Source organism: Tenrec ecaudatus, chromosome 18 (genome assembly GCF_050624435.1).
Source record: "Tenrec ecaudatus isolate mTenEca1 chromosome 18, mTenEca1.hap1, whole genome shotgun sequence".
NCBI classification, from domain to species: domain Eukaryota; kingdom Metazoa; phylum Chordata; class Mammalia; order Afrosoricida; family Tenrecidae; genus Tenrec; species Tenrec ecaudatus.
In genome coordinates, this window is record NC_134547.1 from 17,305,786 (window position 1) to 17,327,570 (window position 21,785).

The window sequence follows — 21,785 nt, forward strand, 5'->3', positions numbered from 1 at the left end:
AGGAAAGACCGGTCAGTGGGAAAGGGCATCAGGCTTGGTTAAACAGTCAAGCGCATCGGGCTTGGTAAAACAGACGACGGTCTGGTTCGTTCCCGCGTTTCGGCACACACACACAAAAAACAGACGACGGTCCATGGAACCGAAGACCCTCAACGAGAGGGTTACAGCACAGTGGCTGTAACCATGGCCTCAAACCCAACCACGATTGTGAGAATGGCGTAGGGCTAAGCAATGTCCCAATCTTGTACACGGGGTATCTCTGAGTCAGAACTGACTTGAAGGTACCTGCCCCAGGGAGGTCTGAGGCTGTCATTTTCACAGAGCGTGTTTCTGAGGATCCCTGGTGGTGCAGTGGGTGAGGCATTGGGGGGGTGGGGGGCTAACAGCAAGGTGTGTGGTTGGAGCCCACCAGCCGCTCCGTAGAACACAGATGAGGCAGAAGGCTTCCAAACAGAAGATCAGCCTCGGACCCCGTAGGAAGCCATCCAGGTACGCTCTGATGAGGTCACTAAGAGTTGAAGTGGGTTTTGTTTTGATGTTGAACCTTTCCAGAAGCAGATTGCTCAACTCACCAAACTGAAAAAGTCAGGGCAGAACTGCCTGGGGGTTTCTGAGACGGTAACTCTTTACAGGAGTAGAAAGCCTCATTTTCTCAGGAGGGGGCTGGTGGTTTCAAACGGCTGACCTTGCGGTTAGTGCGGCCCAGCAAGTAACCACAATGCCACCAGGGCTCTTTGAAGCAGTTCTGTGCAGCACGATAGCATCGCTCACACTTCGGAATGGAGTCAACGGGCAATGGGTTTGGAGGGGGAAAGAGGCATTTGGGGATCAGGGGAAGAATTGGAATATGGTGGCCATTAGGTGAGGCTGTAGAATGAAGGTTAATGCACTGAGGGGAGATGAACTGTGGTTCCTTAGGGGCAAGCCCAGTCATTCCTTGGGAGGAAATCGGAGCTTTCTGCTCCCGTAAAAACATACAGCCTCGGGAACCCAGCCGGGACAGGCCCCTGTGCTATAGAGTCGCTATCAGTCTGAATCGGCTGGAAGGCTGTGAGTGTTCTTTGGGGCAGGAAGCGCTTACTGTGAAGCGAAGCTGGCCGTGGCCTTGGTGGGATGGATGGTGAGAAGCTGCCATCGCTGAGGCACTTACTGTGGAATAGTTGAAGGGAGAGCTCGAGGGTGGAGAGAGAGGACAATACAAAATGTCACCCAGGAGGGTGAATGCAGGCCCCTTAGGCAGTTCTCTCAACTTCTCAGGAACACTGAAACTTCTCCAAGCCAAAAGCTGGTGGGAAAATGGAAATTCCCACACCCATACTCTCGGGAGTGATGAACACGCCCATGTCTTGTGAAAGGAGTCTAACTGGAGAACAGGGGTCCAGCACACAGAACACGGCGAAGAGTCTAGGGGGTGGATGTACTGTCACCTTATCCTGTGTGCGCCCCACCGGTGGTCTCTGCCAACAGCAATCCCAACAGACTCTTCAATGTGGGGGGCGGGGCACAGAGGTGGGGTTCCCCGTTACTACCCCTCATCACGAGGCTTCATACCCTCATCAGGCGGCCCCTTTGTCCCCTCATGCTGCCCTCCTAGGCCTGCCCTCTGGTCTGTGCCCTCTCCACGTTGGTTATGGAGGAAATGGCATCCTCACTTTGTGTTCGAATCCAAAACACAGTATAGACCTGTGGATGTCATCCTAGGGGGCGGAGTGTATGTGTGTGTGTGTGTGTGTGTGTGTGTGTGTGAGTCCTTTGTTATATTCATTAGGGAGACCAGTGTGGCTTTAGTGGCTCCCCCATTTGCCCCCCAAAAGCCCCAGTTTCATCCGAAACCCTGGTAGAGGGAGTCCTACCGCCCTCCTGAGCACCCCACATTCCCTTTGGGACTGCCAAATTTCTAAGCCGGTGAGATCTTGAGAGACAGGGAGGCATGGGGCAATCTTCTGGGCTTTCCCAGAAGGCAGGGAGGGGCAGGTTTGCCTTGGAAAAGAGGATGAACTTGAGGAGGGCAGGTCAGGGAATCCCCTTCAGGACTAAGACTTGTAAATAGAAGAAGGCTAGCTCCTCCTTTGTCTTTTCCAATTCTGCCTGCTGCCTCAACAAAAGGCTCCCCTGGAGTGCCTCCATTACAATATTTCAAAGAACCTAATTCACTGCCATCCAGTCAATTCAGACTCTTGGACCCTACAGGACATGGCTGAACTTCCCCAGGGCGTTTCCAAGACTGTCACTCTTTACTGGACTAGAAAGCCTTATCTTTCTCCCTGAGGAGCAGCTGATGGGTTTCGAACTGCTGACCTTGCTGTTAGCAGTCCAACACAGAACCACTATAGGCCACCAGGGCTCCCTATACTCTCTATATGAGACTCTTCATATTTGATCAGACATAGCTTAGATGGTGCTATCAGCCCATTTCTGACCTCTTTTTTCTCTGTAATCGTCATATGCCGAACAAAACTTGTTTTTTTTCCCCCTCACTATTAGGGTTTTGTGAAGATTTTCCACTAGGGTGGTGGAAAGCCCCACCCAAACCCACTGCTTTCAAGTGGGGTCCTGAGAGAGACCCGACTGAACAGCAGCAGACAGCCTCGTCTCTGTCTCACAGAGCGGCAGGTGGGTTTGAAACGCCCATCTTTAGGCCCCACAGCCCAGTGTTCACCCACCGCACCACCAGGGGCTCCCTATCGCTGTGTAAAAACCAACCCAAACGGAACCAGCCAACTGCCGTGAATCAGTGCAGACTCACAGGGATCCTCTGGGACAGCAGAACTGCTCCAGCGGGGGGGGGGGATATGGTGTCCAAGAAGGTCACTCTTTCCAGGATCAGAGAGAACCTCATCTTTCTCCCTCGGAGCCCCTGGGGGGTCTAAACTGCCAGCCTTGGTGGTGGAGTGGTTCCCCGTTGGGTGGCTGACTGCCTGATCAGCAGTTGGAGAAAGACAGCTTTCTATTCCTGTCAAGAGTGACGGAGTTGGTGGGTTACTGTTAGAGCAGCGGTTCGCAACCTGTGGGTGGTGACCCCTTTGGGGGTCGAAAGCTTCTTTCACAGGAGTCGCCCGATTTATAACAGTAGCAAAATGACAGCGATGAAGCAGCAAAGACAATAATTGTACGGTTGGCGTCACCACCACATGGGGAACTGTATGAGAGGGTTGCGGCAGGAGGAAGGTAGAGTGACAGTGTTGGCACTAGTCGGTGATCTTGAGCTGCTCCTGTTTTGAGTATTTTCTGCCGTTAGCTATGGATGGAGGATTTTTTTTTTGATTCATCGCATCACTGTCGTGGGTCATTTATCTGTATGCTGTCTTGATTTTGTAGGATTTGCTACATGAAACCCAGGTTAGGTAAACCTAGAGAGACAACAACAGCTTCAAAGGGACAAGCCGGGTAGGGGGGATGGCAGGAAATAGGGAGCCAACAAGAATGAGGAAAAAGAAGAAGAAATAGACTGGACTTGACTGTACTGATGGTGGCACAACCCGTATGAATGTGACGGAACCATTGACAGCAACGACATGTGAATTGTATGTTGGTGAAGTTGTTAAAAAATACCTTATTAAAAAAAGAAGGGGTGGGGGGGAAACGAATTACAGTGTTGGAAATCCTCAGGGGCAAGTTCTACCTGGTCCTACAGCATCTCTGAGTCACCCCTGACTTGGTGACAGGGGGTTTGACTTTGACCTTTAGCAGCCCCACACTTAACCCGAATTGCTACCAGGGCATCTTATAGTTGTGTCCGAAACCTAGATGCTGCTGAGTGACATGAGGAGCAGCCTGGGGACAGAGACCTGGTGAGGCCATTCTCAGCCACATGACCCTGCAGGCCCCAGGTGAACTACCCAGAGGGTTGTGCCAGAAAGCTGACAGCTAAGTCGTTCTCCCAGGAAGTGGCTGGGGTGGGGTTGAGACACTTTGATTAGCAGCTGAGCGCTCTAACTCCTGCGCCACCAGGCACCCGGGAAACAAGATGCCACGTGAAAACAGCCAAGGCACCGAGAGAAAGAAGTTCAAAAAGACAGGCAGGAAGAGCTTCTGAGCAAAGTATGTGGAAACTCTCTCTTGTTGCTCATGTTTCCATCAGTTTTTGGAAACTGCTCTGGATCTTCCCCCCAGAACCCTCCTGGCTTAGAACCTGGATCAATTGGAACTTCTAGCCTTCAGCACAGGGAGAAAATGGCTATTGGTTAAAAGCCGCCTTCTTGTGGTTATTTCTGTCACAGAAGCCTGAGAGAACTGACAGACTCCTTGCTGTCTAGTAGATGGCCGACTCATAGGGACCCTAGAGGACGTGGTAGCATTGCCCCTGTGGGTTTCTGAGGCTGCCCTCTCTGGTGGCATAGTGGTTAAGAGTTGGGCCGCTTGGGGTCAGCGGTTCGAAATCACCAGCCACTCTGCGGGAGAAAGAGGGGCTTTCTACTTCTGTAAGCAGTTACAGTCTCGGAAACCCACAGGTGTGTGTGTGTGTGTGTGTGTGTGAGAGAGAGAGAGAGAGAGAGAGAGAGAGAGAGAGAGAGAGAGAGAGAGAGAGAGAGAGAGAGAGAGAGAGAGAGGAGTCAGCACTGACTCAGTGGCAGTGGTTTTCAGTTTTCTATTCCGGTAAAGAGTTCCAGTCTCAGAAACTCACAGGGGCAGTTCTACCCCAGTCCTCTAGGGTCACTATGAGTCAGCATCGACCTGATGGTATGGAGGGGGTTTTGTTGTTTTGTTTGGTTTATGTCTTTAAGGGAATGGAAAGCATCCATTGTCTCCTGCAAGGGCAAAGCAGCCCCTGGTTTTGAACTCCTGACCTTGAGGTTACCAGCCCAACAGGTGACCCGCTAGACCACCTAAGACAACATCCAAATCCTTCAACAGATCACATCCGGAGCCCATCTCCTCCAGGAAGAAACACCCTGACTCTTGTGCAGACAAACTTTCCCAGTCCTGAGTTCTGGTCGCAGGCGGGCTAGACACTCACATGCAGTTCCTGGCCGCCAGGTCCCGGTGGATGAATCTCTTGGTGCTCAGATACTCCATGCCACTGGCGATGTCGGTCATGAACTTCACCAGCATCTGAGTGGGCAGGAACTGGGGGCCAGGGCGGGGGGGGGGGCACCAGAGGTCAACACAGGCCCTGAGAAACAACCCCCACCCCCCACCCTTCCCTCCCCGTGTGCCCGGCTCTGCTCAGCAGTTGTTTTCCCCTGGCTCCCAATATTAAATTACAACCCTTTCTGTGGTCTCGAAAACCAACGAACACAGAATGGATTGGGATGGATTCTGACTTCTGGTCACCCCCTGGGCGGCAGGTACCACTGTGGTGTGTAGGGTTCTTTTGGGGTTTCAGGGCTGCTTGTTCAGAGGCAGATCACCAGACCTTTCTTCTGAGGAGCCTCTGGGTGGCGTGGTTGACGGCTGGGCACTCACACCGTGTGTGGTTATATAATTGTCTCTGGCCTCCCTCTCTGACTTGATCTCCTGTGGAGCTGGCCCTTGGCATACACCCCAGTCACCCCAATCAACAGGCTCTTTCCTGCTCCTCAAAGAAGCCAGGCTCGCCCAGCCCTCCCGCCCCGCCCCCAGCTGCCTCAGTGGTCAAGGTCACCTCCCGCCTGAGGTCTTTCCCCTGTCCACCCAAACTAATTGCCTGGCCCCCTGCCGATGGATTCCAGGATCTCTCCTACTGGGTTTCCCCCAATGCATTTCAATCATCTTGTTAATGGATGTATTCATTGAGGGCCTTGAAGGTTAACTTTGGAAGAGCTTAGTAGCTCTCTGTGACCCTGACCTTCCTGGCTGTGAGCAGGCGCCCGCTCAGCTCTGCAAGTGCACAAGTGCACGGGTGGGGAGGGGGGCGGCGCGCTGAGCAGAGCCTGGGCTGTGGCCTGCCCCTTACCACTGGCTGGTCCCCGAGTCGTGAGTAGAGCAAGAAACTGTGAAGGTCGCCGTGTTTCATGAAAGGCAGGATGACCACCGGTGCTGGGAAGCCCTCTCGTTCAGAGCCCTGGAAACAGACCCCTGAGTGCCCCCCCCCATCAGACATTGGAGGTATGCAACTCAAGAAGCTATGCCCACTTCCCAGCTGGGCGCTCTGGCTCCTGGCTCCCTCCGCTTCCCCTGCCACCTCCAAAACCTGGCATTGGAATTGGGGAGGGGGCAGTGGCAAGGACTAGGCTTCCTGAGATGCCATTTCCAGCATCGGTTCCCAGGGATGTTTGCCAGCCCTCCCGGGGAGCCTCAGCTATTTCTGGGAAAAGTCAGAGGTCACATTCCAAGCTGGGAGAGAGTCGAAGGAGGGAAGGAGGGGGGAGGCCAGGAAACTTCAAGGTTGGGTGTTGGTTCCCTCTGATGGGCTCTGGACCCAAAAGCTGAGGCCTGGATTCTGGCACAGAGATCCTGCAGGACAGAAGAGGCCTGCCCCGTGGGGTTTTTGAACTCTTCATGGATGCAGACTGCACGTGCTGAACAGCCCTGAACGCTTAATCCCCTACACCACCAGGAGCTCCTTATGGGCCCAGGACCCACAACCACTGCCAGGATTTCTGAGGCTGTCAATCTTTATAGACGCACGCAGACAGCCTCCCCTTTCTCCCACAGAGCAGCTGCTGGGTTTGAACTGCCAACCTTGCTGTTAGCCACCCAACTCTTACTGGTCAGTGCCACCAGGGCTCATCTACAGGGCAGGGAAAGCCCCTGTCTCACCGAGGAGCCTCATGACGTTGGGGTGGTCAAACTCCTTCATGCACACCGCCTCACTCAGGAAGTCCTCCAGCTCCGACCTCGTGCAGATGGCAACTGGGGGTGGGAGGGGGGGGTGAGGAGAGGAGAGAGTGAGCGAGAGGACTCCAGCCCCCTCCTCTCTTGCATCACTGCCACCGTCCTCTCATCTTCCTCAGACAGGAGTGCCAGGTGCCTTCTGCAGTGCTAGACAGGTGAACTTACTCCGCGCTCTGAACCTGCTGCTCTTCTGAAACCCATTTTAGAGATGAGGAAACCAAGGCACAGAAAGGACAGGGAACGGCCTCAGGGCGCACTGCACGGTAACTCATGGAGGCAAAGCGACCTGCCCCAGGTTGCCCAGCGGGTCAGATGGAGGGAGGAAGAGGAGTTATGAAGCAGAAGAACAAAGAAATGAAGCAGAAGAACAAAGAAACAAAGGCTCCCTGCCATCGAATCAATTCCAACTCCTAGTGATTCCACAGGACGGGGTAGAACCCCCTGTGAGTTTTCAAGACATGGAAGTCTTTCTCCTGTGGGTGGCTGGTGCCTCCCAACTGCTTACCATCCCGTTAGTAGCCCAACATGTAACCACTGCACTGCCGGTTTTGCTCCAGAGCCCAAAGATTCTTACCCCGATCATTCTTCTCTCTCCTCCAAGCCCAGCCTGAGCCTACCTGTTTCTCCTTCCCTGTGTGGTCGGGGCTTCGCCCTGGACGCTCTGTGCTGTGTGACCCTAGACTGCCTCCTGCCCTCTCCGACGATGTAGACAATGCAGCCCTTACACACGAATAGCCGTGCACCCCTTCTGCGCTAAGCGCTTGCCTCGCAAGAATCCTAGAAGGTTGGGACGTAATGATCCTTCTTTGGCTCAGAAAGGGAACGGCACGTGCATACGATAACACAGTTGCCACGTGATAAAGCCGGTGCCTCCTTTCCCTGTTCTGCTGTGTGTCACGGGGGACCTACCCGTGAAAATTACATGTCCCAGACTCCCTTTAGGACTGGGCTCTTATGGAGTCTGCCAAAGGCGGACGCCGATGGAAAATCAGCAGGTGGGTGGACGGGAGGAAGATAAACCAGGGTATTTCACCCTTTCTCTTTGCACTTGGGGTATGGCCTTGGCAGTGGCTACTTCTCCATGTTTCTAGCTCCCACGGGGTAACTCCTAACTCTTTGGTCTTCAGATCCCAGCAGGCCTCCCTGATGTGCTATGTGGTAGCCCCATCACCAGTACCTGCCGTGGACTCCGTTTCCACTCTGCAAACACTGGGGTTCTACGATCGGGCTAATTTTCCACGAGCATTTCTGCTCTCTTGCCTCCTTGGTGGCACAGGGAGGAGGGCTGGAGGGGAGGGGAGGGGTCCCCTTTGTGTGCACGCATGCACGCACGCACGCACAGACTCACTCTTCATGGTCTTCACTGCCACTTTGAGTATCGAGTCATCCTGGTTCAGCTGTCCTTCCATAACAGCTCCAAACTCCCCTGTGGAGGGTGAGAGGAAAACACTGATCTCAGGGGCGCTCTGGGCACTACATTTCTTGTGGTTGGGTCCTGGAGGGGAAGTGAAGGACCTCAAGGTTCAGGTTAATGGTGTGTGTGTGTGTGTGTGTTGGGCGACAACATGCTTACAGGCCTCACCTTCCCCCAGGGTCTTCCCCAAGGCCACCTTATGCCGGTCCACCATCACATCCCGCAACTTCTCCTTCAGTTCCTCACTGATGCCCAGGCTGTTCACTGCAGAGAGAGTGGCAATGGACAGAGTCACGAGGCAGGGTGGACGTTCAGGTGACACTTATTAGCAGGGATCCACCCATGTGAGAGTTACGTTTTGTGTCCACTGGACTGGGCGAGGATGCCCCATGGTTTTGGAGTTAGGACCTAGTCACTCCCCATGATGTGATCTAGCACAAAGTAATCACTTCCGTAATGGGATCTGCCATGAGCAGCCAATCAGTTGTAGGAAAATTAGGGTGGAATGCAACACCCTTTACTCAGATCACAGCCTGGATCCAATCAATTGATAGGAAGTCTCCCCGGGGTGTGACTTGCTCCTAACATAAGTAGATACTGTGGAAAGCTTGCTTGCTTTTTTTTTTGGCTGGGTCTGGATTCTGCATCTGGCTCACCAACCTCCAGTTCTTTGGACTTGAGCCAATGAATTGCCTGCCATATTGCCTACTGGTACTGGGAGTGGTTGGAGGCTTGCCATCTGACTGGTTGACCTTGGATGCAGTGGCCCCTGCAGCTACAAGCCTGTCATCTTCCTCTGATCTTGGTTTACCAGCCCCTCCTACAGCTATGCTTGTCAGTAGAAGCCTCCAGCCTAACATCTGACAGCAGGCTTGGAACTTGCCTATTGCTAGCGTGAGTCATTCTCCTGTTATAAACTTCTCTTTTGTACATACATGTATACACGTCACTGGTTTTGCTTTTCTAGAGAGGCCTGCCTAAGACAAATACTGAAATAATTCTGCATTTTGTTTTGTTTTGAAACCAAACCTCAACTTTCCCCCAAATGATCAATTCAAGCCATTCACCCAGGTCAAGAGCGGTCCATGACCTACCTATCTGCCTTCCCAGCGGTCACCAACTTTCCCGAGCATGCTCTTTCATTTCTGTCTTGCAATACAGTTTCATAAACCAAAACCAAACTCACTGTCACTGAGCTGATGCTAACTCATAGCGACCCTAGACGGTAGAACTGCAGCTGTGAGTTTCCAAGATTGTGATTCTTTATGGGAGTAAAAGCCCCATCTTTCTCCCACAAAGTCTCAAAAATTTTAATTCTTTTTTTTTCAATGCTGGATTCAGTCCCTTACTGCTATGTGTAATGACATCATGATCAGGTGCGGCTGTCGTGTGGGTTGTACTTCATGCATTCTGGCTGTTGCGAAACAACACTTCTCAAACGTATTCGTCTTGGGACCCCTGGACAGCCTTGACCCTCCTCAAGGCTACAAAGAGCTTTTGTTTATGGGAGATGGACAGGTCGACACTGCGCTGTACTCATACTGGAAACAAGGGCTTTGAAATGACAAGACTGGGACAGTCCTCGGGCAATGGCGTCATCAAACACCAGGAAGCCCTGGAAAACTGAGCGCTCCCCTGAATGCTCATGAGGGAAGGAGCGTGAAAGGGGCAAAGAACATCTTAGTATCCTCGTGAAAATACACTTGACCCTCACAGTCCCCCTTGGGGGCCCCAGGGAACCTGGCTCACACTTTGAGGACTACTGCTGTGTCTCATCCCACTGGATGACTGCGACCTCCTGGCTTCCTCTTCCTTCTCTTGGATAAATGTCTTTCCCAGCCCCTTTCAAACGCCCCGCTGGGACCGCAGCTGGCTTCTCCCTGTGTGCTAGAAAGAGATCTAACTCCGTCTCTTCTTTCTGGACTTTAGTTTGCCGGACTGGGAAAATGAGGCGATCTGACTGGGTGGCCTCTGAGGTTCCTCATTGGCTGGGATAGTCCCTCTATCTACAATCAAGAGTCTGCAGGGCTAAGATATCCTGAAGGCTAAGATTCTGTTGCCACCTCGAGGGAGCCCTGGTGGCATGGTGGTTGCTTGTTGGGTTGCGGTCCTCAAGGTCGGGCTGGGTTGCGGTCCTCAAGGTCGGCCATCTGAACATACCAGCCCCTCCGAGGGAGAAAAAACGAGGCTTTCTACTCTTGTAAACGACTGCAGTCTAAGGAATCCGCAGGGGTAGTTCTACTCTGTCCGATGGGGACGCCAGGAGTCAGAGGGCAGTGAGCTTGGTTTGGGTTGGCTGACATCATCATCATCACCCTAACATCATCATCATCATCATTGTCGTTTCGTCATTCTCTTCATGTCAACTCAACATCATCCTCGAGCACATCAGCACCCTCTCCTTGTCATCGTGGACACGGTCATCGTTGCGTTTCGTCATCATGGTTGTAATTTGGTCTCTTCCCCCTCTTCCTCCTCCTCCTTCATTCCATTGTTCTGCGCCCCAGCGACGGTGGGGGTGAGTGTGTCTAAGATTTATGATAGCTCATATTCTGTCATGCTTTATACAACTCGTCACGTCTAAACCATTGAGCTGGATGGGAAGTGGGTCCTACGTCAACACAACCATGGAAAATAAGATTCTGCCATCCTAAGGTTCTGTGCGCTTTTGCAATTCCCTGATTCCTACGAGTGCCTCGGAGGTGTTTAGTGGTCCAAGATGGTCAGAATCTTTTGGCCAGCTCATGCTTCTACAGAGACCCAGAAGGCTCAGGGTTTAACACTCTTTGCCCCCAGCCTGACAGGGAGTCATGGGGTTCACTTACAGGTGGCTTCAGTGGTCCGGCGACTGTAAGACTTGCGAACGCGGTACCTGACCACCAGTTCACCCCTCTCCACTGTTGGCTCAAACACTTCCCTGAGGAGAACGGGTAGAAAATGAGGACGGGAAGGACCACGTGGCTGGTCTTCTCGTTCTACCAGCACCGTCTCAACCCTACACCTCCCCCACTTTCTCTTCTGGCGTTTGCGGGGCACCTGGACCACCCTCTTCCACCTTTCTGCTGATTCTCTGGGACCTTCTCTGCCCTTATTGGGGCTCTTGGTCAGCCCTCCTGCCTCCCCCCCCACCTCGCTGGTCTCTCTGCCTCCAGCCTGTCCATCTTAGCCCACAGTGGCACTCCGCAGGGTTTCAACTCACCCATAGCGGGTCTCCTTCTTCCGGCGGTGAATGAGGAACAACGCCAAGATGAGGACACAGGCAGCGGCCACCACTGCTCCCAGTAGTACATACCACCAGGGCCACGAGAAGGCGGGGGCCGGGGGCTCGCTCACTGTCGCGGGACGAGACCGAAAAGGCGAGGACATATTGGATGGGCTATGGGCAGGATGCATGGGCATGTCTGCGGAGACTGGGCGGGGCCGGGGCGGCGACGACTGTGAGTGGGCACGGAAGTGGATGCGTCTGAAACTGAGGCGGACCAGTGACTCAGAGGTGGGCACTGGAGGCGGGGTGGAAGTGGTGTGGGGTGGGTTTGGTGACTGTACAAGGCAGGCGGGGTGAGCACCCCATGGCTCTGAGCATATCTCAACTCAGTGAGAATGCGTGTCGCTTGGACGTGCGATGCATTGGGGGACTCGGGTGTGGGAGGACAAGGGAGCAGGGGAGCACCCTGGAGGCCGTGTGCCACGGAGCACGTGCCAAAGTGTGCCTGGCGTGAGGGCCGTGGGATAAAGGAGGAAAGACTATTTTTGGTTGGCTCACATGGATGATGGAAGGGTTGCCTGAATCACGGAATGAGAGTGAAATAAGTGTGCAGAAGGATGCAGTGGGTGTGCACTGGAGGAGTCTGCGAGAGGTGAGTGAGCGTTCAAGGGGTTTCACACCCCAGGAGTGGGCTGGGTGGGGATGACCGTGATGTGAGAGGAGGGCCCAGTGGGCGTGTCAGGGGGCAGGGTAGGGTGAGAAGGATGGAAAGGGTCGCAAGCAATGATGGAGTGTCAGGAATAAAGACCGGTGGTGGGCTGTGTGTTTGAGGAGCTTGTCATGAGTGTGTGGGCACACTGGGATGAGTGAACATTTGGGAAGGGCCAAGGAATCACGCTGAAGAAGTAGGGAATGCGTGTAGACAGGATGGACTGGAAATTGGGCAGCGTCTCTGAAGTGTGGAATCCGTGGTGAGTGTGTCAAAAGTGCAGCGTTTGTCAACTCAGGGGAGAGAAGTATGGGTGTGCCACGGGGGGAGGTAGGAGGGGGTGAGTGTGGAGGGAGGGTGGGGTGAGCTCTGAAAGACATGTAGGAGGGCACATGGGGAATCGTGGGAACAGTGGCGGGGGTGGTGGCAGGGTGATAAGGAATGGACCATGACGACGGTGCCAGGAAGGGTGGACAGATAGAGGAGGGATTGTTTGAAAATGTGTTGAGAAATATAGGAGAGGGATAGATGTATGGGTATGGGTGAGAATACTCCATCCATCCATTCATCTGTCTGTCCTTCCATTCATCTACCACCCACCATTCCATTAATCCATCATCCACCCAACCCTCTATCCATTCATCCATCATCATCCATCCATTCATCTACCCACCCACCTATCGATCCATGCATCATTCATTCATCTATTCATCTACCCATCCATACATCATTCATCTACCCACCCACCTATCCATCCATCATTCATCCATCCATCCATCCATCCATCCATCATTCATCCATTCATCTACCCACCCACCTATTCATCCATCATTCATCTATTCATCTACCCACCCACCTATCCATCCACCCATCATTCATTCATCCATTCATCTACCCACCTGCCCATCCATCCATCCATCCATCCATTTATCATTCATCTACTCATCTACCCATCCACCATTCATCCATCCATTCATCTACTCTCCCACCTATCCATCCACCCATCCATCCATCATTCATTCATCTATTCATCTACCCATCCATCCATCATTCATCTACCCATCCACCTATCCATCCATCCATCCATCCATCCATCATTCATCTACCCACCCACCTATCCATCCATCATTCATCCATCTATTCATCTACCCCCTCACCTATCCACCCATCCATTATTCATTCATCTACTCATCTACCCACCCACTTATCCATCCATCATTCATCCATCCATTCATCTACCCACTCACCTATCCATCCATCCATCCATCCATCCATCATTCATCCACCAGTCACTGAGTGTTTACAGTACGTGGGTCTTTCTAGGCACTTCCACCAAGGACTCAGGAATCTAAGAAGTAGAGAGGCAGAGGGATGAGTCTGAGCGTCCGGTCAGGTCTAAGCCAAGAGTGTCTGTGAGCAGATGAGAGCTCTTGCTGTGTGCTGGAGAGCTCTTGCTGGGTGCTGGAGAAGGTGGGAAGGAAGGAGAGGGGGTGTAGAGGCCCTTACCCAGCTGGTGAGTTGGTTGTCCTGGCCCTGTGAGGAGAGAGAACAGAAGGGAGGCATGCTCAGTGAGAGGGAGCCTGGGGGGACACGGCGGAGGGAGTGAAGAAGGCTTGCGGGCTGGTTCAGGGTGGGAACAGAGCGTAGGTGGGGATACCACTAAGAGATACAGGCAGTGAGTAGGGGTATCTAGGAGAAACAAGGTCGGCGGGGGTGAAGGGGGATGACAAGTGGCTTTGGGGTTACCTCGGCGCCAGGGCTCCAGGGGCACCGAGAGACTCCAGGGCCCATCGCCCGCCGCTGTGTAGGCTGCCACAGACACCGTTAGGCTGGGCACCAGGCCTTCCCTCCGCAGCTCCAGGGTCACCTCTTGTTTCAGGCCGACATCCATGAGTACCTGGAGGTCCAGAGGGGACATGGGGGTCGATTCCCCCAACCCTTCACCCTCTGCCTCCATGGCTCATTTTCTTCCTTCAGGCCCTCTCCTCCATCCCCAGGCCTCCTCTCTGACATCTCCCCGCCGCCGCCCTCCCCCTCTCGCTCTCAGCGCCTTCTACCTCTAGTTCCCCATCCCCCACCCCACCCCCATGCTGCGGCCCCACTTCTCAGAGTGGTGCTTGGCACACCCTCCTGCTCAAGAAATGCTTCCCAAGCAGGAGGAGTAACTCGCCCTCCCCTCCTGGCCCCAGCCCCTCTGAACTTCCTGTCCCTCCGCTCTGAGGGAGGCCAGTAGCCACTGGACAATGCCTCTGTGCAAACGAGGACAAGGACACCCTTCTCTCAAGCTGGTGTGCTATACTCTGCTGTCAAACGGCCATAGGACAGCGAGCCACCGACTGCTAACCGCAAAGTCAGCCGTTCGAAACCTGCCACCGCTCCTCGGGGATGAAGACGAGGCTCTCTGTTCCTGTGAAGATCTCCAGCCTCGGAAACCCCCAGGCCCAGGGGCAGCTCTACGCTGTCCGATAGGGTTGCTATGAGTCAGAATCCTCCTGGCGGCAGTAAGGCCTGCTTGCCCCAGAGCGGACCGGACTCAAGATGACCCGGTGTGTGTCCGTGTAAGACTGTGTTCCGTTGGGTTTTCAATGGCGGATGGTGCGGCAGCAAATAGCCAGGCCTTTCTTCCTGGGTTCCTCCGGGTGGACTTGAAGCAGCAGCCTTTTCGAGAAGCCGCCAAGGGTTTCCGTTAGTGGCTGAGCGCTTAGCTACTGAGCCACCGGGCCTCCTTTCCAAATAGGAGGGCTTTCCAAGAAAGATCGTGGGAAAATTCCATTGCGCATGAATTCCAAATGGAATTCATGCCAAAGGCTACCGTGGGGGGAAGTTTTTTTCAATGGCTCCTCAGCCCGCTCCCTGACCGCTCTCCCAGCATGGGAATGTGGCTCTCCCCAGATCAGGCTCTCTCGGGCACTTGTGTGACTGTGAACTACCCAACCTGTGCAACCGTTCCGGCCAACGTCTCCTCCCCACCTCGCCCCACTCCAGCGCAACTGGCAGCACCCACCTCGGGGGTGTCCTGGCCTCGATAGGCTAGCCGGTACCCTAACAGGGTACCCTGCAGAGGCTCCCTTGGTCTCTGCCAATGCACGAGGGCCTGGCTCCCATTCAACACGGCGCTCACGTTCTCTGGCGGGCCCAGGGGCACTGGAGGAGAAGGCAGGAGAAGCTGGAACCCCACCTCTTTTCCTGGCCGGCTTCCAGGGTCCCAGGAAGTAGGGAGAGGGAGGGAAACATATGTAGGCTTTCCAGGAACTGAGGCCCAGGGGAGAGGCCAGGGAGAGGCAGCGGGCAGGGCTATGGGTTCGGGGACTGGGCAGGTAGGAGACTGAGGCCCTGGGGTGAGATAGGGTACTGGGGTTGGATCCAGAGTCCAGCAGAGTAGCAGGCCAAGCCTCCCTACCCCTTCTTACCTCCCTCGAGGGTCTGCACGGGGAGCCAGTGGGTCCAGGGAGAGGGGCCCTGGCTGCTGGTACAAGCCGCCCGGATGTGATACGGGGCATTCGGGCGGAGGCTGCCCAGGCGGAGTTGGTGCGGGGGCACAGAGGCTTGTAAGATGAGGGGCTCCTCAGGGGGGTCTGGTTCTCCCAGCCAGATGCCCACGCCATCATCTGAAAGCACAGCCTGAGGACAGGGGAGGGGTGTGAGCACAGCATGGCCACGATGCAGCCGCACCACTCTCGATGGCAGCGTCCTTGTGGTGCAACTCTGAAACTTTGCAAAGGGGCTGGAGTTGGGAGGGGGGCAGTGTCCCAGCTCTTGACCGGTGCGACAAAGGCCCACGGTTTGCAAAGCAAGGAAAACTACCCAGCAGCACAAACGACGCCTCATCGCCACTTGTAAAAGCCTCTTCTGTTAAGGTGTACCCCCTCTCTGAGCCTCAGTTTTCATCATCTGGAAAATGGGGGCAGATGTGTGATCACAAGCTGCTGAAGGGATCAATTATCAGGCATCAAAGAGCAAAAAAATGTCATTGTGTGCTCACCTCCCCATAGGATCGCTGAAGACAAATGGGTGCATAAGCAAATGTGAAGAAAGCTGATGGTGCCCAGCTATCAAAAGATATAGCATCTGGGGTCTTAAAGGCTTGAAGATAAACAAGCGGCCAGCTAGCTGAGAAGCAACAAAGTCCACATGGAAGAAGCACACCAGCCTGTGTGATTACGAGGTGCCGAAGGAATGAGGTATCAGGCATCAAAGAACAAAAAAGCATATATCATTGTGAATGAGGGGGAGTGCAGAGTGGAGACCTAAAACCCATTTGTAGGCCACTGGACATCTCCTTGCAGAAGGGTTTCGGGGAGGAGACTAGCCAGCCAGGGTGCAATGTAGCAACAATGAAACATACAACTTTCCTCTAGTTCCTAAATGCTTCCTCCCCCGCACTACCATGATCCCAATTCTACCTTAAAAATCTGGCTAGACCAGAGTATGTACACTGGTACAGATAGGAACTGGAAACACAGGGAATCTAAGACGGATGATCCCTTTAGGACCAGTGGTGAGAGTGGCGATACCGGGAGGGTGGGGTAGAGAGGGGGAACTACCGGTAATTATAAGGATCTACATGTGACCTCCTCTCTGGGGGAAAAGTGGGTGAAGGGAGACGTCAGAAAGTGTAAGATATGACAAAATAATAATATATAAATTATCAAGGGTTCATGAGGGAGGGGGAGTAGGGAGGGAGGGGGAAAAATAAGGAGCTGATGCCAGGGGCTTACGTGGAGTGCAAATGTTTTGAAAAGGATGAGGGCAACGAATGTACAAATGTGCTTTTTATGATTGATTTATGTATGGATTGTGATAAGAGCTGTATGAGCCCCTAATAAAATGATTATAAAGAAGAAAAAGAAGAGCCAGAGGCTTTTATGAAGGGTTCATATTAGCTTTTAGTATCAAAACAAAATTGTTCTCATAATGTTACAAAAAATTGTTCAGTGTACAAAGGCTATGGAATAAAAACAATTATTTCATTGAGAAAAAGAAAGAGAAGAAAATGGGGGCAAGGAGAACAACTGCCGTGTGTCCTAGGTGATGGGGACAGAGAAGGGCAGCTTACAGGTGAAAGGGGCTTCACTTGACATGCGTGATGGCTGGCATGGCGTGGGGCAGGTGGGCTGTGGTGATTAGAGTTGAAATACACAGGGCAGGGTCCCCCACATCCAACATCCAGTCCCGGGCAAAAGCAATGTCTAAGGCCCTCTGGGCTGGCCGGTTCTGTATCTTGCCTTAGAACAGTGGTTCTCAACCTGGTCACCTAAGAGCATCGGAAAACACCTATCTCCGATGGTCCTAGGAACAGAGACCCTGCTCCTCTATCCAGGCGGGTCCGCCCACACGCAGATACGCCCACATAGGAGTAGCCGGCATGAAGACTGTTACCCACGCTACCCCATGCTTCAAGACAACATGTCATTGATTTGTCATTAGAAATATATACTTCACAATGTAGAATTACACATTATTTTTGTGATTCCTCACTCTGCATTCATGAGGTTCAATTTGTCACCATGAAAATACATTCTGCCTGTCAGACATCTACACGACAATTCATCACAGTACCAAAGTGACAGTGATGAAGCAGCAACAAAAATAATTTTATGCTTGGGGGTTACCACCACAGGAGGAACTGTATGAAAGGGTCGTGGTAACATTAGGAAGGTGGAGAAGTACCACTGTGGAGGGCAGCTGGTTACTCAGGTGAGTAAGAAGACTAACAAGAGAAAAACTCACTGTCACCTGACTCTGTTCCGGCTCATAGCAACCCTGAAGGACAGGGTCAGCCTGCCCCCGGGCGTTTCCGAGACTGTTGTTCTCCACGGCAGCAGACAGCCTCATCTTTACCCCACAGAGAGGAGGGTGGGTTTAAACTCCCGACCTTGCGGGGAGCAGCCTAACTCATGGATAATACGATTGGAAAACAACCGGACCCATTGCCATCAAGTGGGAATTCCCACCCAAAGCAACCCTCTGAGCCATCTCCAAGGCTGTGTGAATCCTGACAGACCCCGGATGAAGCCCACTGCTCCTTAGCACTTCTGAGATGCTGAATCTTTCCGGGAGTGGACAGCCACCCGGTGCTCAACCCACAGCGCCACCAGGGGCTCCAAGCCAACTGCTGGTGGGTTTGACCTCCAACTTTTTGGCTTGGGGGTGGGGGCAGGGGGCTTTAGCCACTGGGTTTGGGGGTGTACCCGTGTGAGAAGCAGAACCCTCAGCCCGTTATGAGGGGGAACGCTGCTGACCCCCGATAGCGACCCTGCGTGGTGGCGTCCTGTGATTAGCCCCATTATATAGAGGGGACCACTGAGACCTGGGGAGCTGGAGTCACGGGTCCAACGATGCCACCAGGCCGTCCCCGAGGAAACTGAGCCCTGAGCCCCTTTCTGTCTCCAAAGCCTTTGCTCTACAGATGGTTACCTGCTCGCTGCCCTCGAGTCAGACGCCACTCACAGTCACCCTGTAGGACAGAGTAAAGCGGCCCCTGGGGATTTCTGAGGCTGTGAGTCTTGATGGAAACAGACAGCCTCATCTTTCTCCCACAGAGTGGTTGGTGGATTCGAACTGCTGACCTTGCGGTGACAGCCCAACTCGTGACCCCTGAGGTTCCCCTCCAGCTGCTGGCGAGCATGTGCAGTCGGACGAACACATCACTAACAACCGCGGTGAGGCCCATCTGTCCAGAGAGGAGGGCCCTGGTGGCACAGTGGGTTAAGTAGAGACCTGCTAAGCGCAAGGTTGGCAGTTCAACCCTCCCAGCCACTCTGAGGGAGAAAGATGAGGCTGTCTGCTCCTGTGAAGAGTTATAATCTCAGAAACCGTGTACCAAAAAACAAAACAAACAAACAAAAAACAACTCAAGGTCATCTAGTCAATGCTGACTCTTAGTGCCCCTATAGGACAGGGGAGAACTGACCTTATGGGTTTCCAAGACTCTAACTCTTCACAGAAGTAGAAAGCCCTGCCGTTCTCCTGAAGAGCAGCTAGATGGTGGTTTTGAACCATTGACCTTGTGGTTAGCAGCCCAACACGCAACCACTATGCCAACACGGCTCTTCTGAAACTCTATAGAGGGTTCTTTGCCCATTGATGCGGGACCAGTGTGGTTTGGCTTTTGTTTCTGTCTGGAGAGGCACCCGGGAGCATGAGCTTAGTGCTTGAGAATGGATTCTGGAGTCTGTGTTCTTATCCAGCCTCGGCCCACTTTTTGCCCAGTTCTGTGCCTTTGTTTCCTCATCTGTAAAATGGGCTCCCTCTTCACAGGGTTGGCTTAACCCAGGTGCTAGGAAGAGTGTGTATACTATTTGCCATTTTGTGTGTGTGTGTATTTGCCTACCCACAAGTCTCCAACTCAGAGGCACAGGCTCACACACGGTCTTGGGTCCCAGGAATGACACTTTCAGGATGGAGTGGGCCATGGCTGGGGACGCAGCTTTGTTGCATGGAGCCAAAGCCATCCTGGTCACACAACTTACAGCTACACAATTGCAGGTTGTTGTTGCTCGGGGCCTCACTTTCACCTGAGAGACCCCAACCTCATCACCACACATCCAGAAGGCCCCAACCTCACTGCCACACAGTGTGTTGGAGCAGAGTTCACTGTCTATGGGTGTCGGTTCTAAAACCAGATCCCTTGAGTTCTGGCTTGGCCACTTATTTGCTGTGTGACCTAAGGTGAGTGGCTTAGCATCTCTGGGTCTTGGGTTCTGTCTCTAAAACGGGGTCAAAGAGTCTCTGCTTGGCAGGGCTTGATGCTTCATAGCCAAAGGTAGGCAAGCTACTTTGCCCACCATAATGTGAACAGCGAAGGTTCTTTTTAAAACAAACCTTTTCTCTCACTGCCATCGGGGCTATGCTGACTTATAGCAACTCTATAGGACAGGGTAGAACTGCCCTGGTGAGTTTCTGAGATTGTGATGAAAGAGACAGACCCGCTTTTCTCCCGAGGGGCCGCTGGTGGCCTTGAACTGCTCGCCTTGCAGTGAGCAGCCCAATGCATAACCGCTCTTCCGCCAGGGCTCCTTTTAACCTGTATTTATTTATTGTCTGTACGATCATTCATTCTTCCATGCGCTTATTCCAACGAATCAAGGCCTCTGACAGGAACCAACATAAAAAAATAACACGCAGCACGAAGAACAACATTTACACAAAGTCAATGATTACAGTGTGTTTTGAAGTCCCCTCCATAGAAATAAATCCATTTTAGCAAATTTAATTTTAAATGAATAACAAACAAATACTTAGAAGTATATGTCTGGGGAGGGTTTAACAAAAATTAAATGTCGAATCTTATCAGCAGTGAAAAAAACAAACATCCTACTTAGCGATTCCCACAGCTATTGAGCGTTTCTTTGCCATGAGCCCCCCTCCTCCCCCATAGGGTCTCTAAGGCTCTATATCTTAATGGGAGGTGACAGCCTCAGCTTTCTACCGCCCAGTGGTTGGTGGGTTTGAACTGCCGACCTTGAAGTTAGCGGTTGAATGCTTAGCCAGCATCCAGGGCTCCTTCTATGGAGCAATGGATGATATCCAATCACAGCTGGCACTTCCTGAGTGCCAACACCACGCCACGCCTGATCAGGAACAGATTTCTGGATTTACTCATTCACCTCTCGCCGCCACGCTCTGGGGTCGATTTCTGTTTGCACCCCCTCAGACAGATGGAGGAAACCCAGGCTCAGAGAAGGTCCCACAGCTCTGTGAGGGAAGAGGTCGCCTCATGGGACCACGGAAGAAGCGGGCGGAAGAGTGGGCTGAGGTTGTCTTGGGCCCTGCTCTTTGACACACAGGACAGAGGGAAAGGGGAAGCTGGAGAGGGACAGAGGGGAGGTGGGTGCATTCAGCATCCTCCCCCAGCCCACCCTTACTTCTCTTTTCCTGGGAGTCTGTGACCCTCCCGTCCGAACCCTGCAGGCCCCTCGGCCTGTGCACAGCAGGAAGCGAGACCAGCAGAAGGAAGACCCACTTCTGTTTTCCTGGTTGCTTATGGGTGGAGGGGGGCGCTGATGCCTGCCCTTGGCATTTGAGGTTTCTCACATGGGGCTTGACCTCTCCCCTTGACTCTCAGGCTCACTCCTTCCTAGTCACTTTCCCTCTCTGAGCCTCATTCCTAACCCTGAGCACCTGGAGACTAACAGCTGGTACCGCCTGGAACGGACAAGGCTGCGTCGAGGGCCTGGGGGGGACGGAAGTGCTCCAGCCTAACTGAGCATGAGCTCCTGCTGGCTTCTAAGGTGGTTGCTTGCGAGCACTGTGGCGGCTTGGTGGGATAAGGGTTCGAACCTGACCTCTGCCACTTCTGGGCTTCGACCCTGAGCCTCAGTTTCTAGATCTGGAAAAGGGGGCCATCAGTAGATCCTACCTTGAAGACACTCGAGGTGGCTGGTGCCTGTGGCACTGTAACGCCAAGGCTGGACCGAAACCCCGAACCCACAACCCACTGCCAACGGAATCGACTCAAAGCAGCCTCATCCAGGGTTTCGGAGACTCTACTTCTGTCCAGGAGCAGACAGCCCTCTCTTTCCCCCTTGGAGTGGCTCATGGGTGGCTTTAAGACCTTGTTTTTAACCTGACAGGGCTGCCAAGGCCCAGCACATGCAATTAACACTCAATAAAAACGACTCCTCATTAATTACCCTCATCTCCTATCCCAGGCTGCGTTCCCACCCACACCACTCCCAGCCTCACCCCCAACTCTGGAA

General features: G+C 53.3%; 1 protein-coding gene across 1 annotated transcript in view; it reads right to left on the reverse strand.

Moving 5' to 3' along the window:
• The window catches only part of AXL (AXL receptor tyrosine kinase), a 43,252-nt gene that overhangs the window by 11,612 nt on the left and 9,855 nt on the right, over positions 1-21,785 (reverse strand). Inside the window, exons 7-17 of the mRNA XM_075537744.1 lie at positions 15,495-15,705; positions 15,089-15,228; positions 13,831-13,981; positions 13,591-13,617; positions 11,370-11,502; positions 10,996-11,087; positions 8,339-8,434; positions 8,105-8,182; positions 6,682-6,774; positions 5,876-5,997; positions 4,958-5,067 (exon numbers count right to left, since the gene is read on the reverse strand). Coding sequence (XP_075393859.1) covers positions 4,958-5,067; positions 5,876-5,997; positions 6,682-6,774; positions 8,105-8,182; positions 8,339-8,434; positions 10,996-11,087; positions 11,370-11,502; positions 13,591-13,617; positions 13,831-13,981; positions 15,089-15,228; positions 15,495-15,705 — 1,253 coding nt within the window. The remainder of the gene's footprint in view (positions 1-4,957; positions 5,068-5,875; positions 5,998-6,681; positions 6,775-8,104; positions 8,183-8,338; positions 8,435-10,995; positions 11,088-11,369; positions 11,503-13,590; positions 13,618-13,830; positions 13,982-15,088; positions 15,229-15,494; positions 15,706-21,785) is intronic.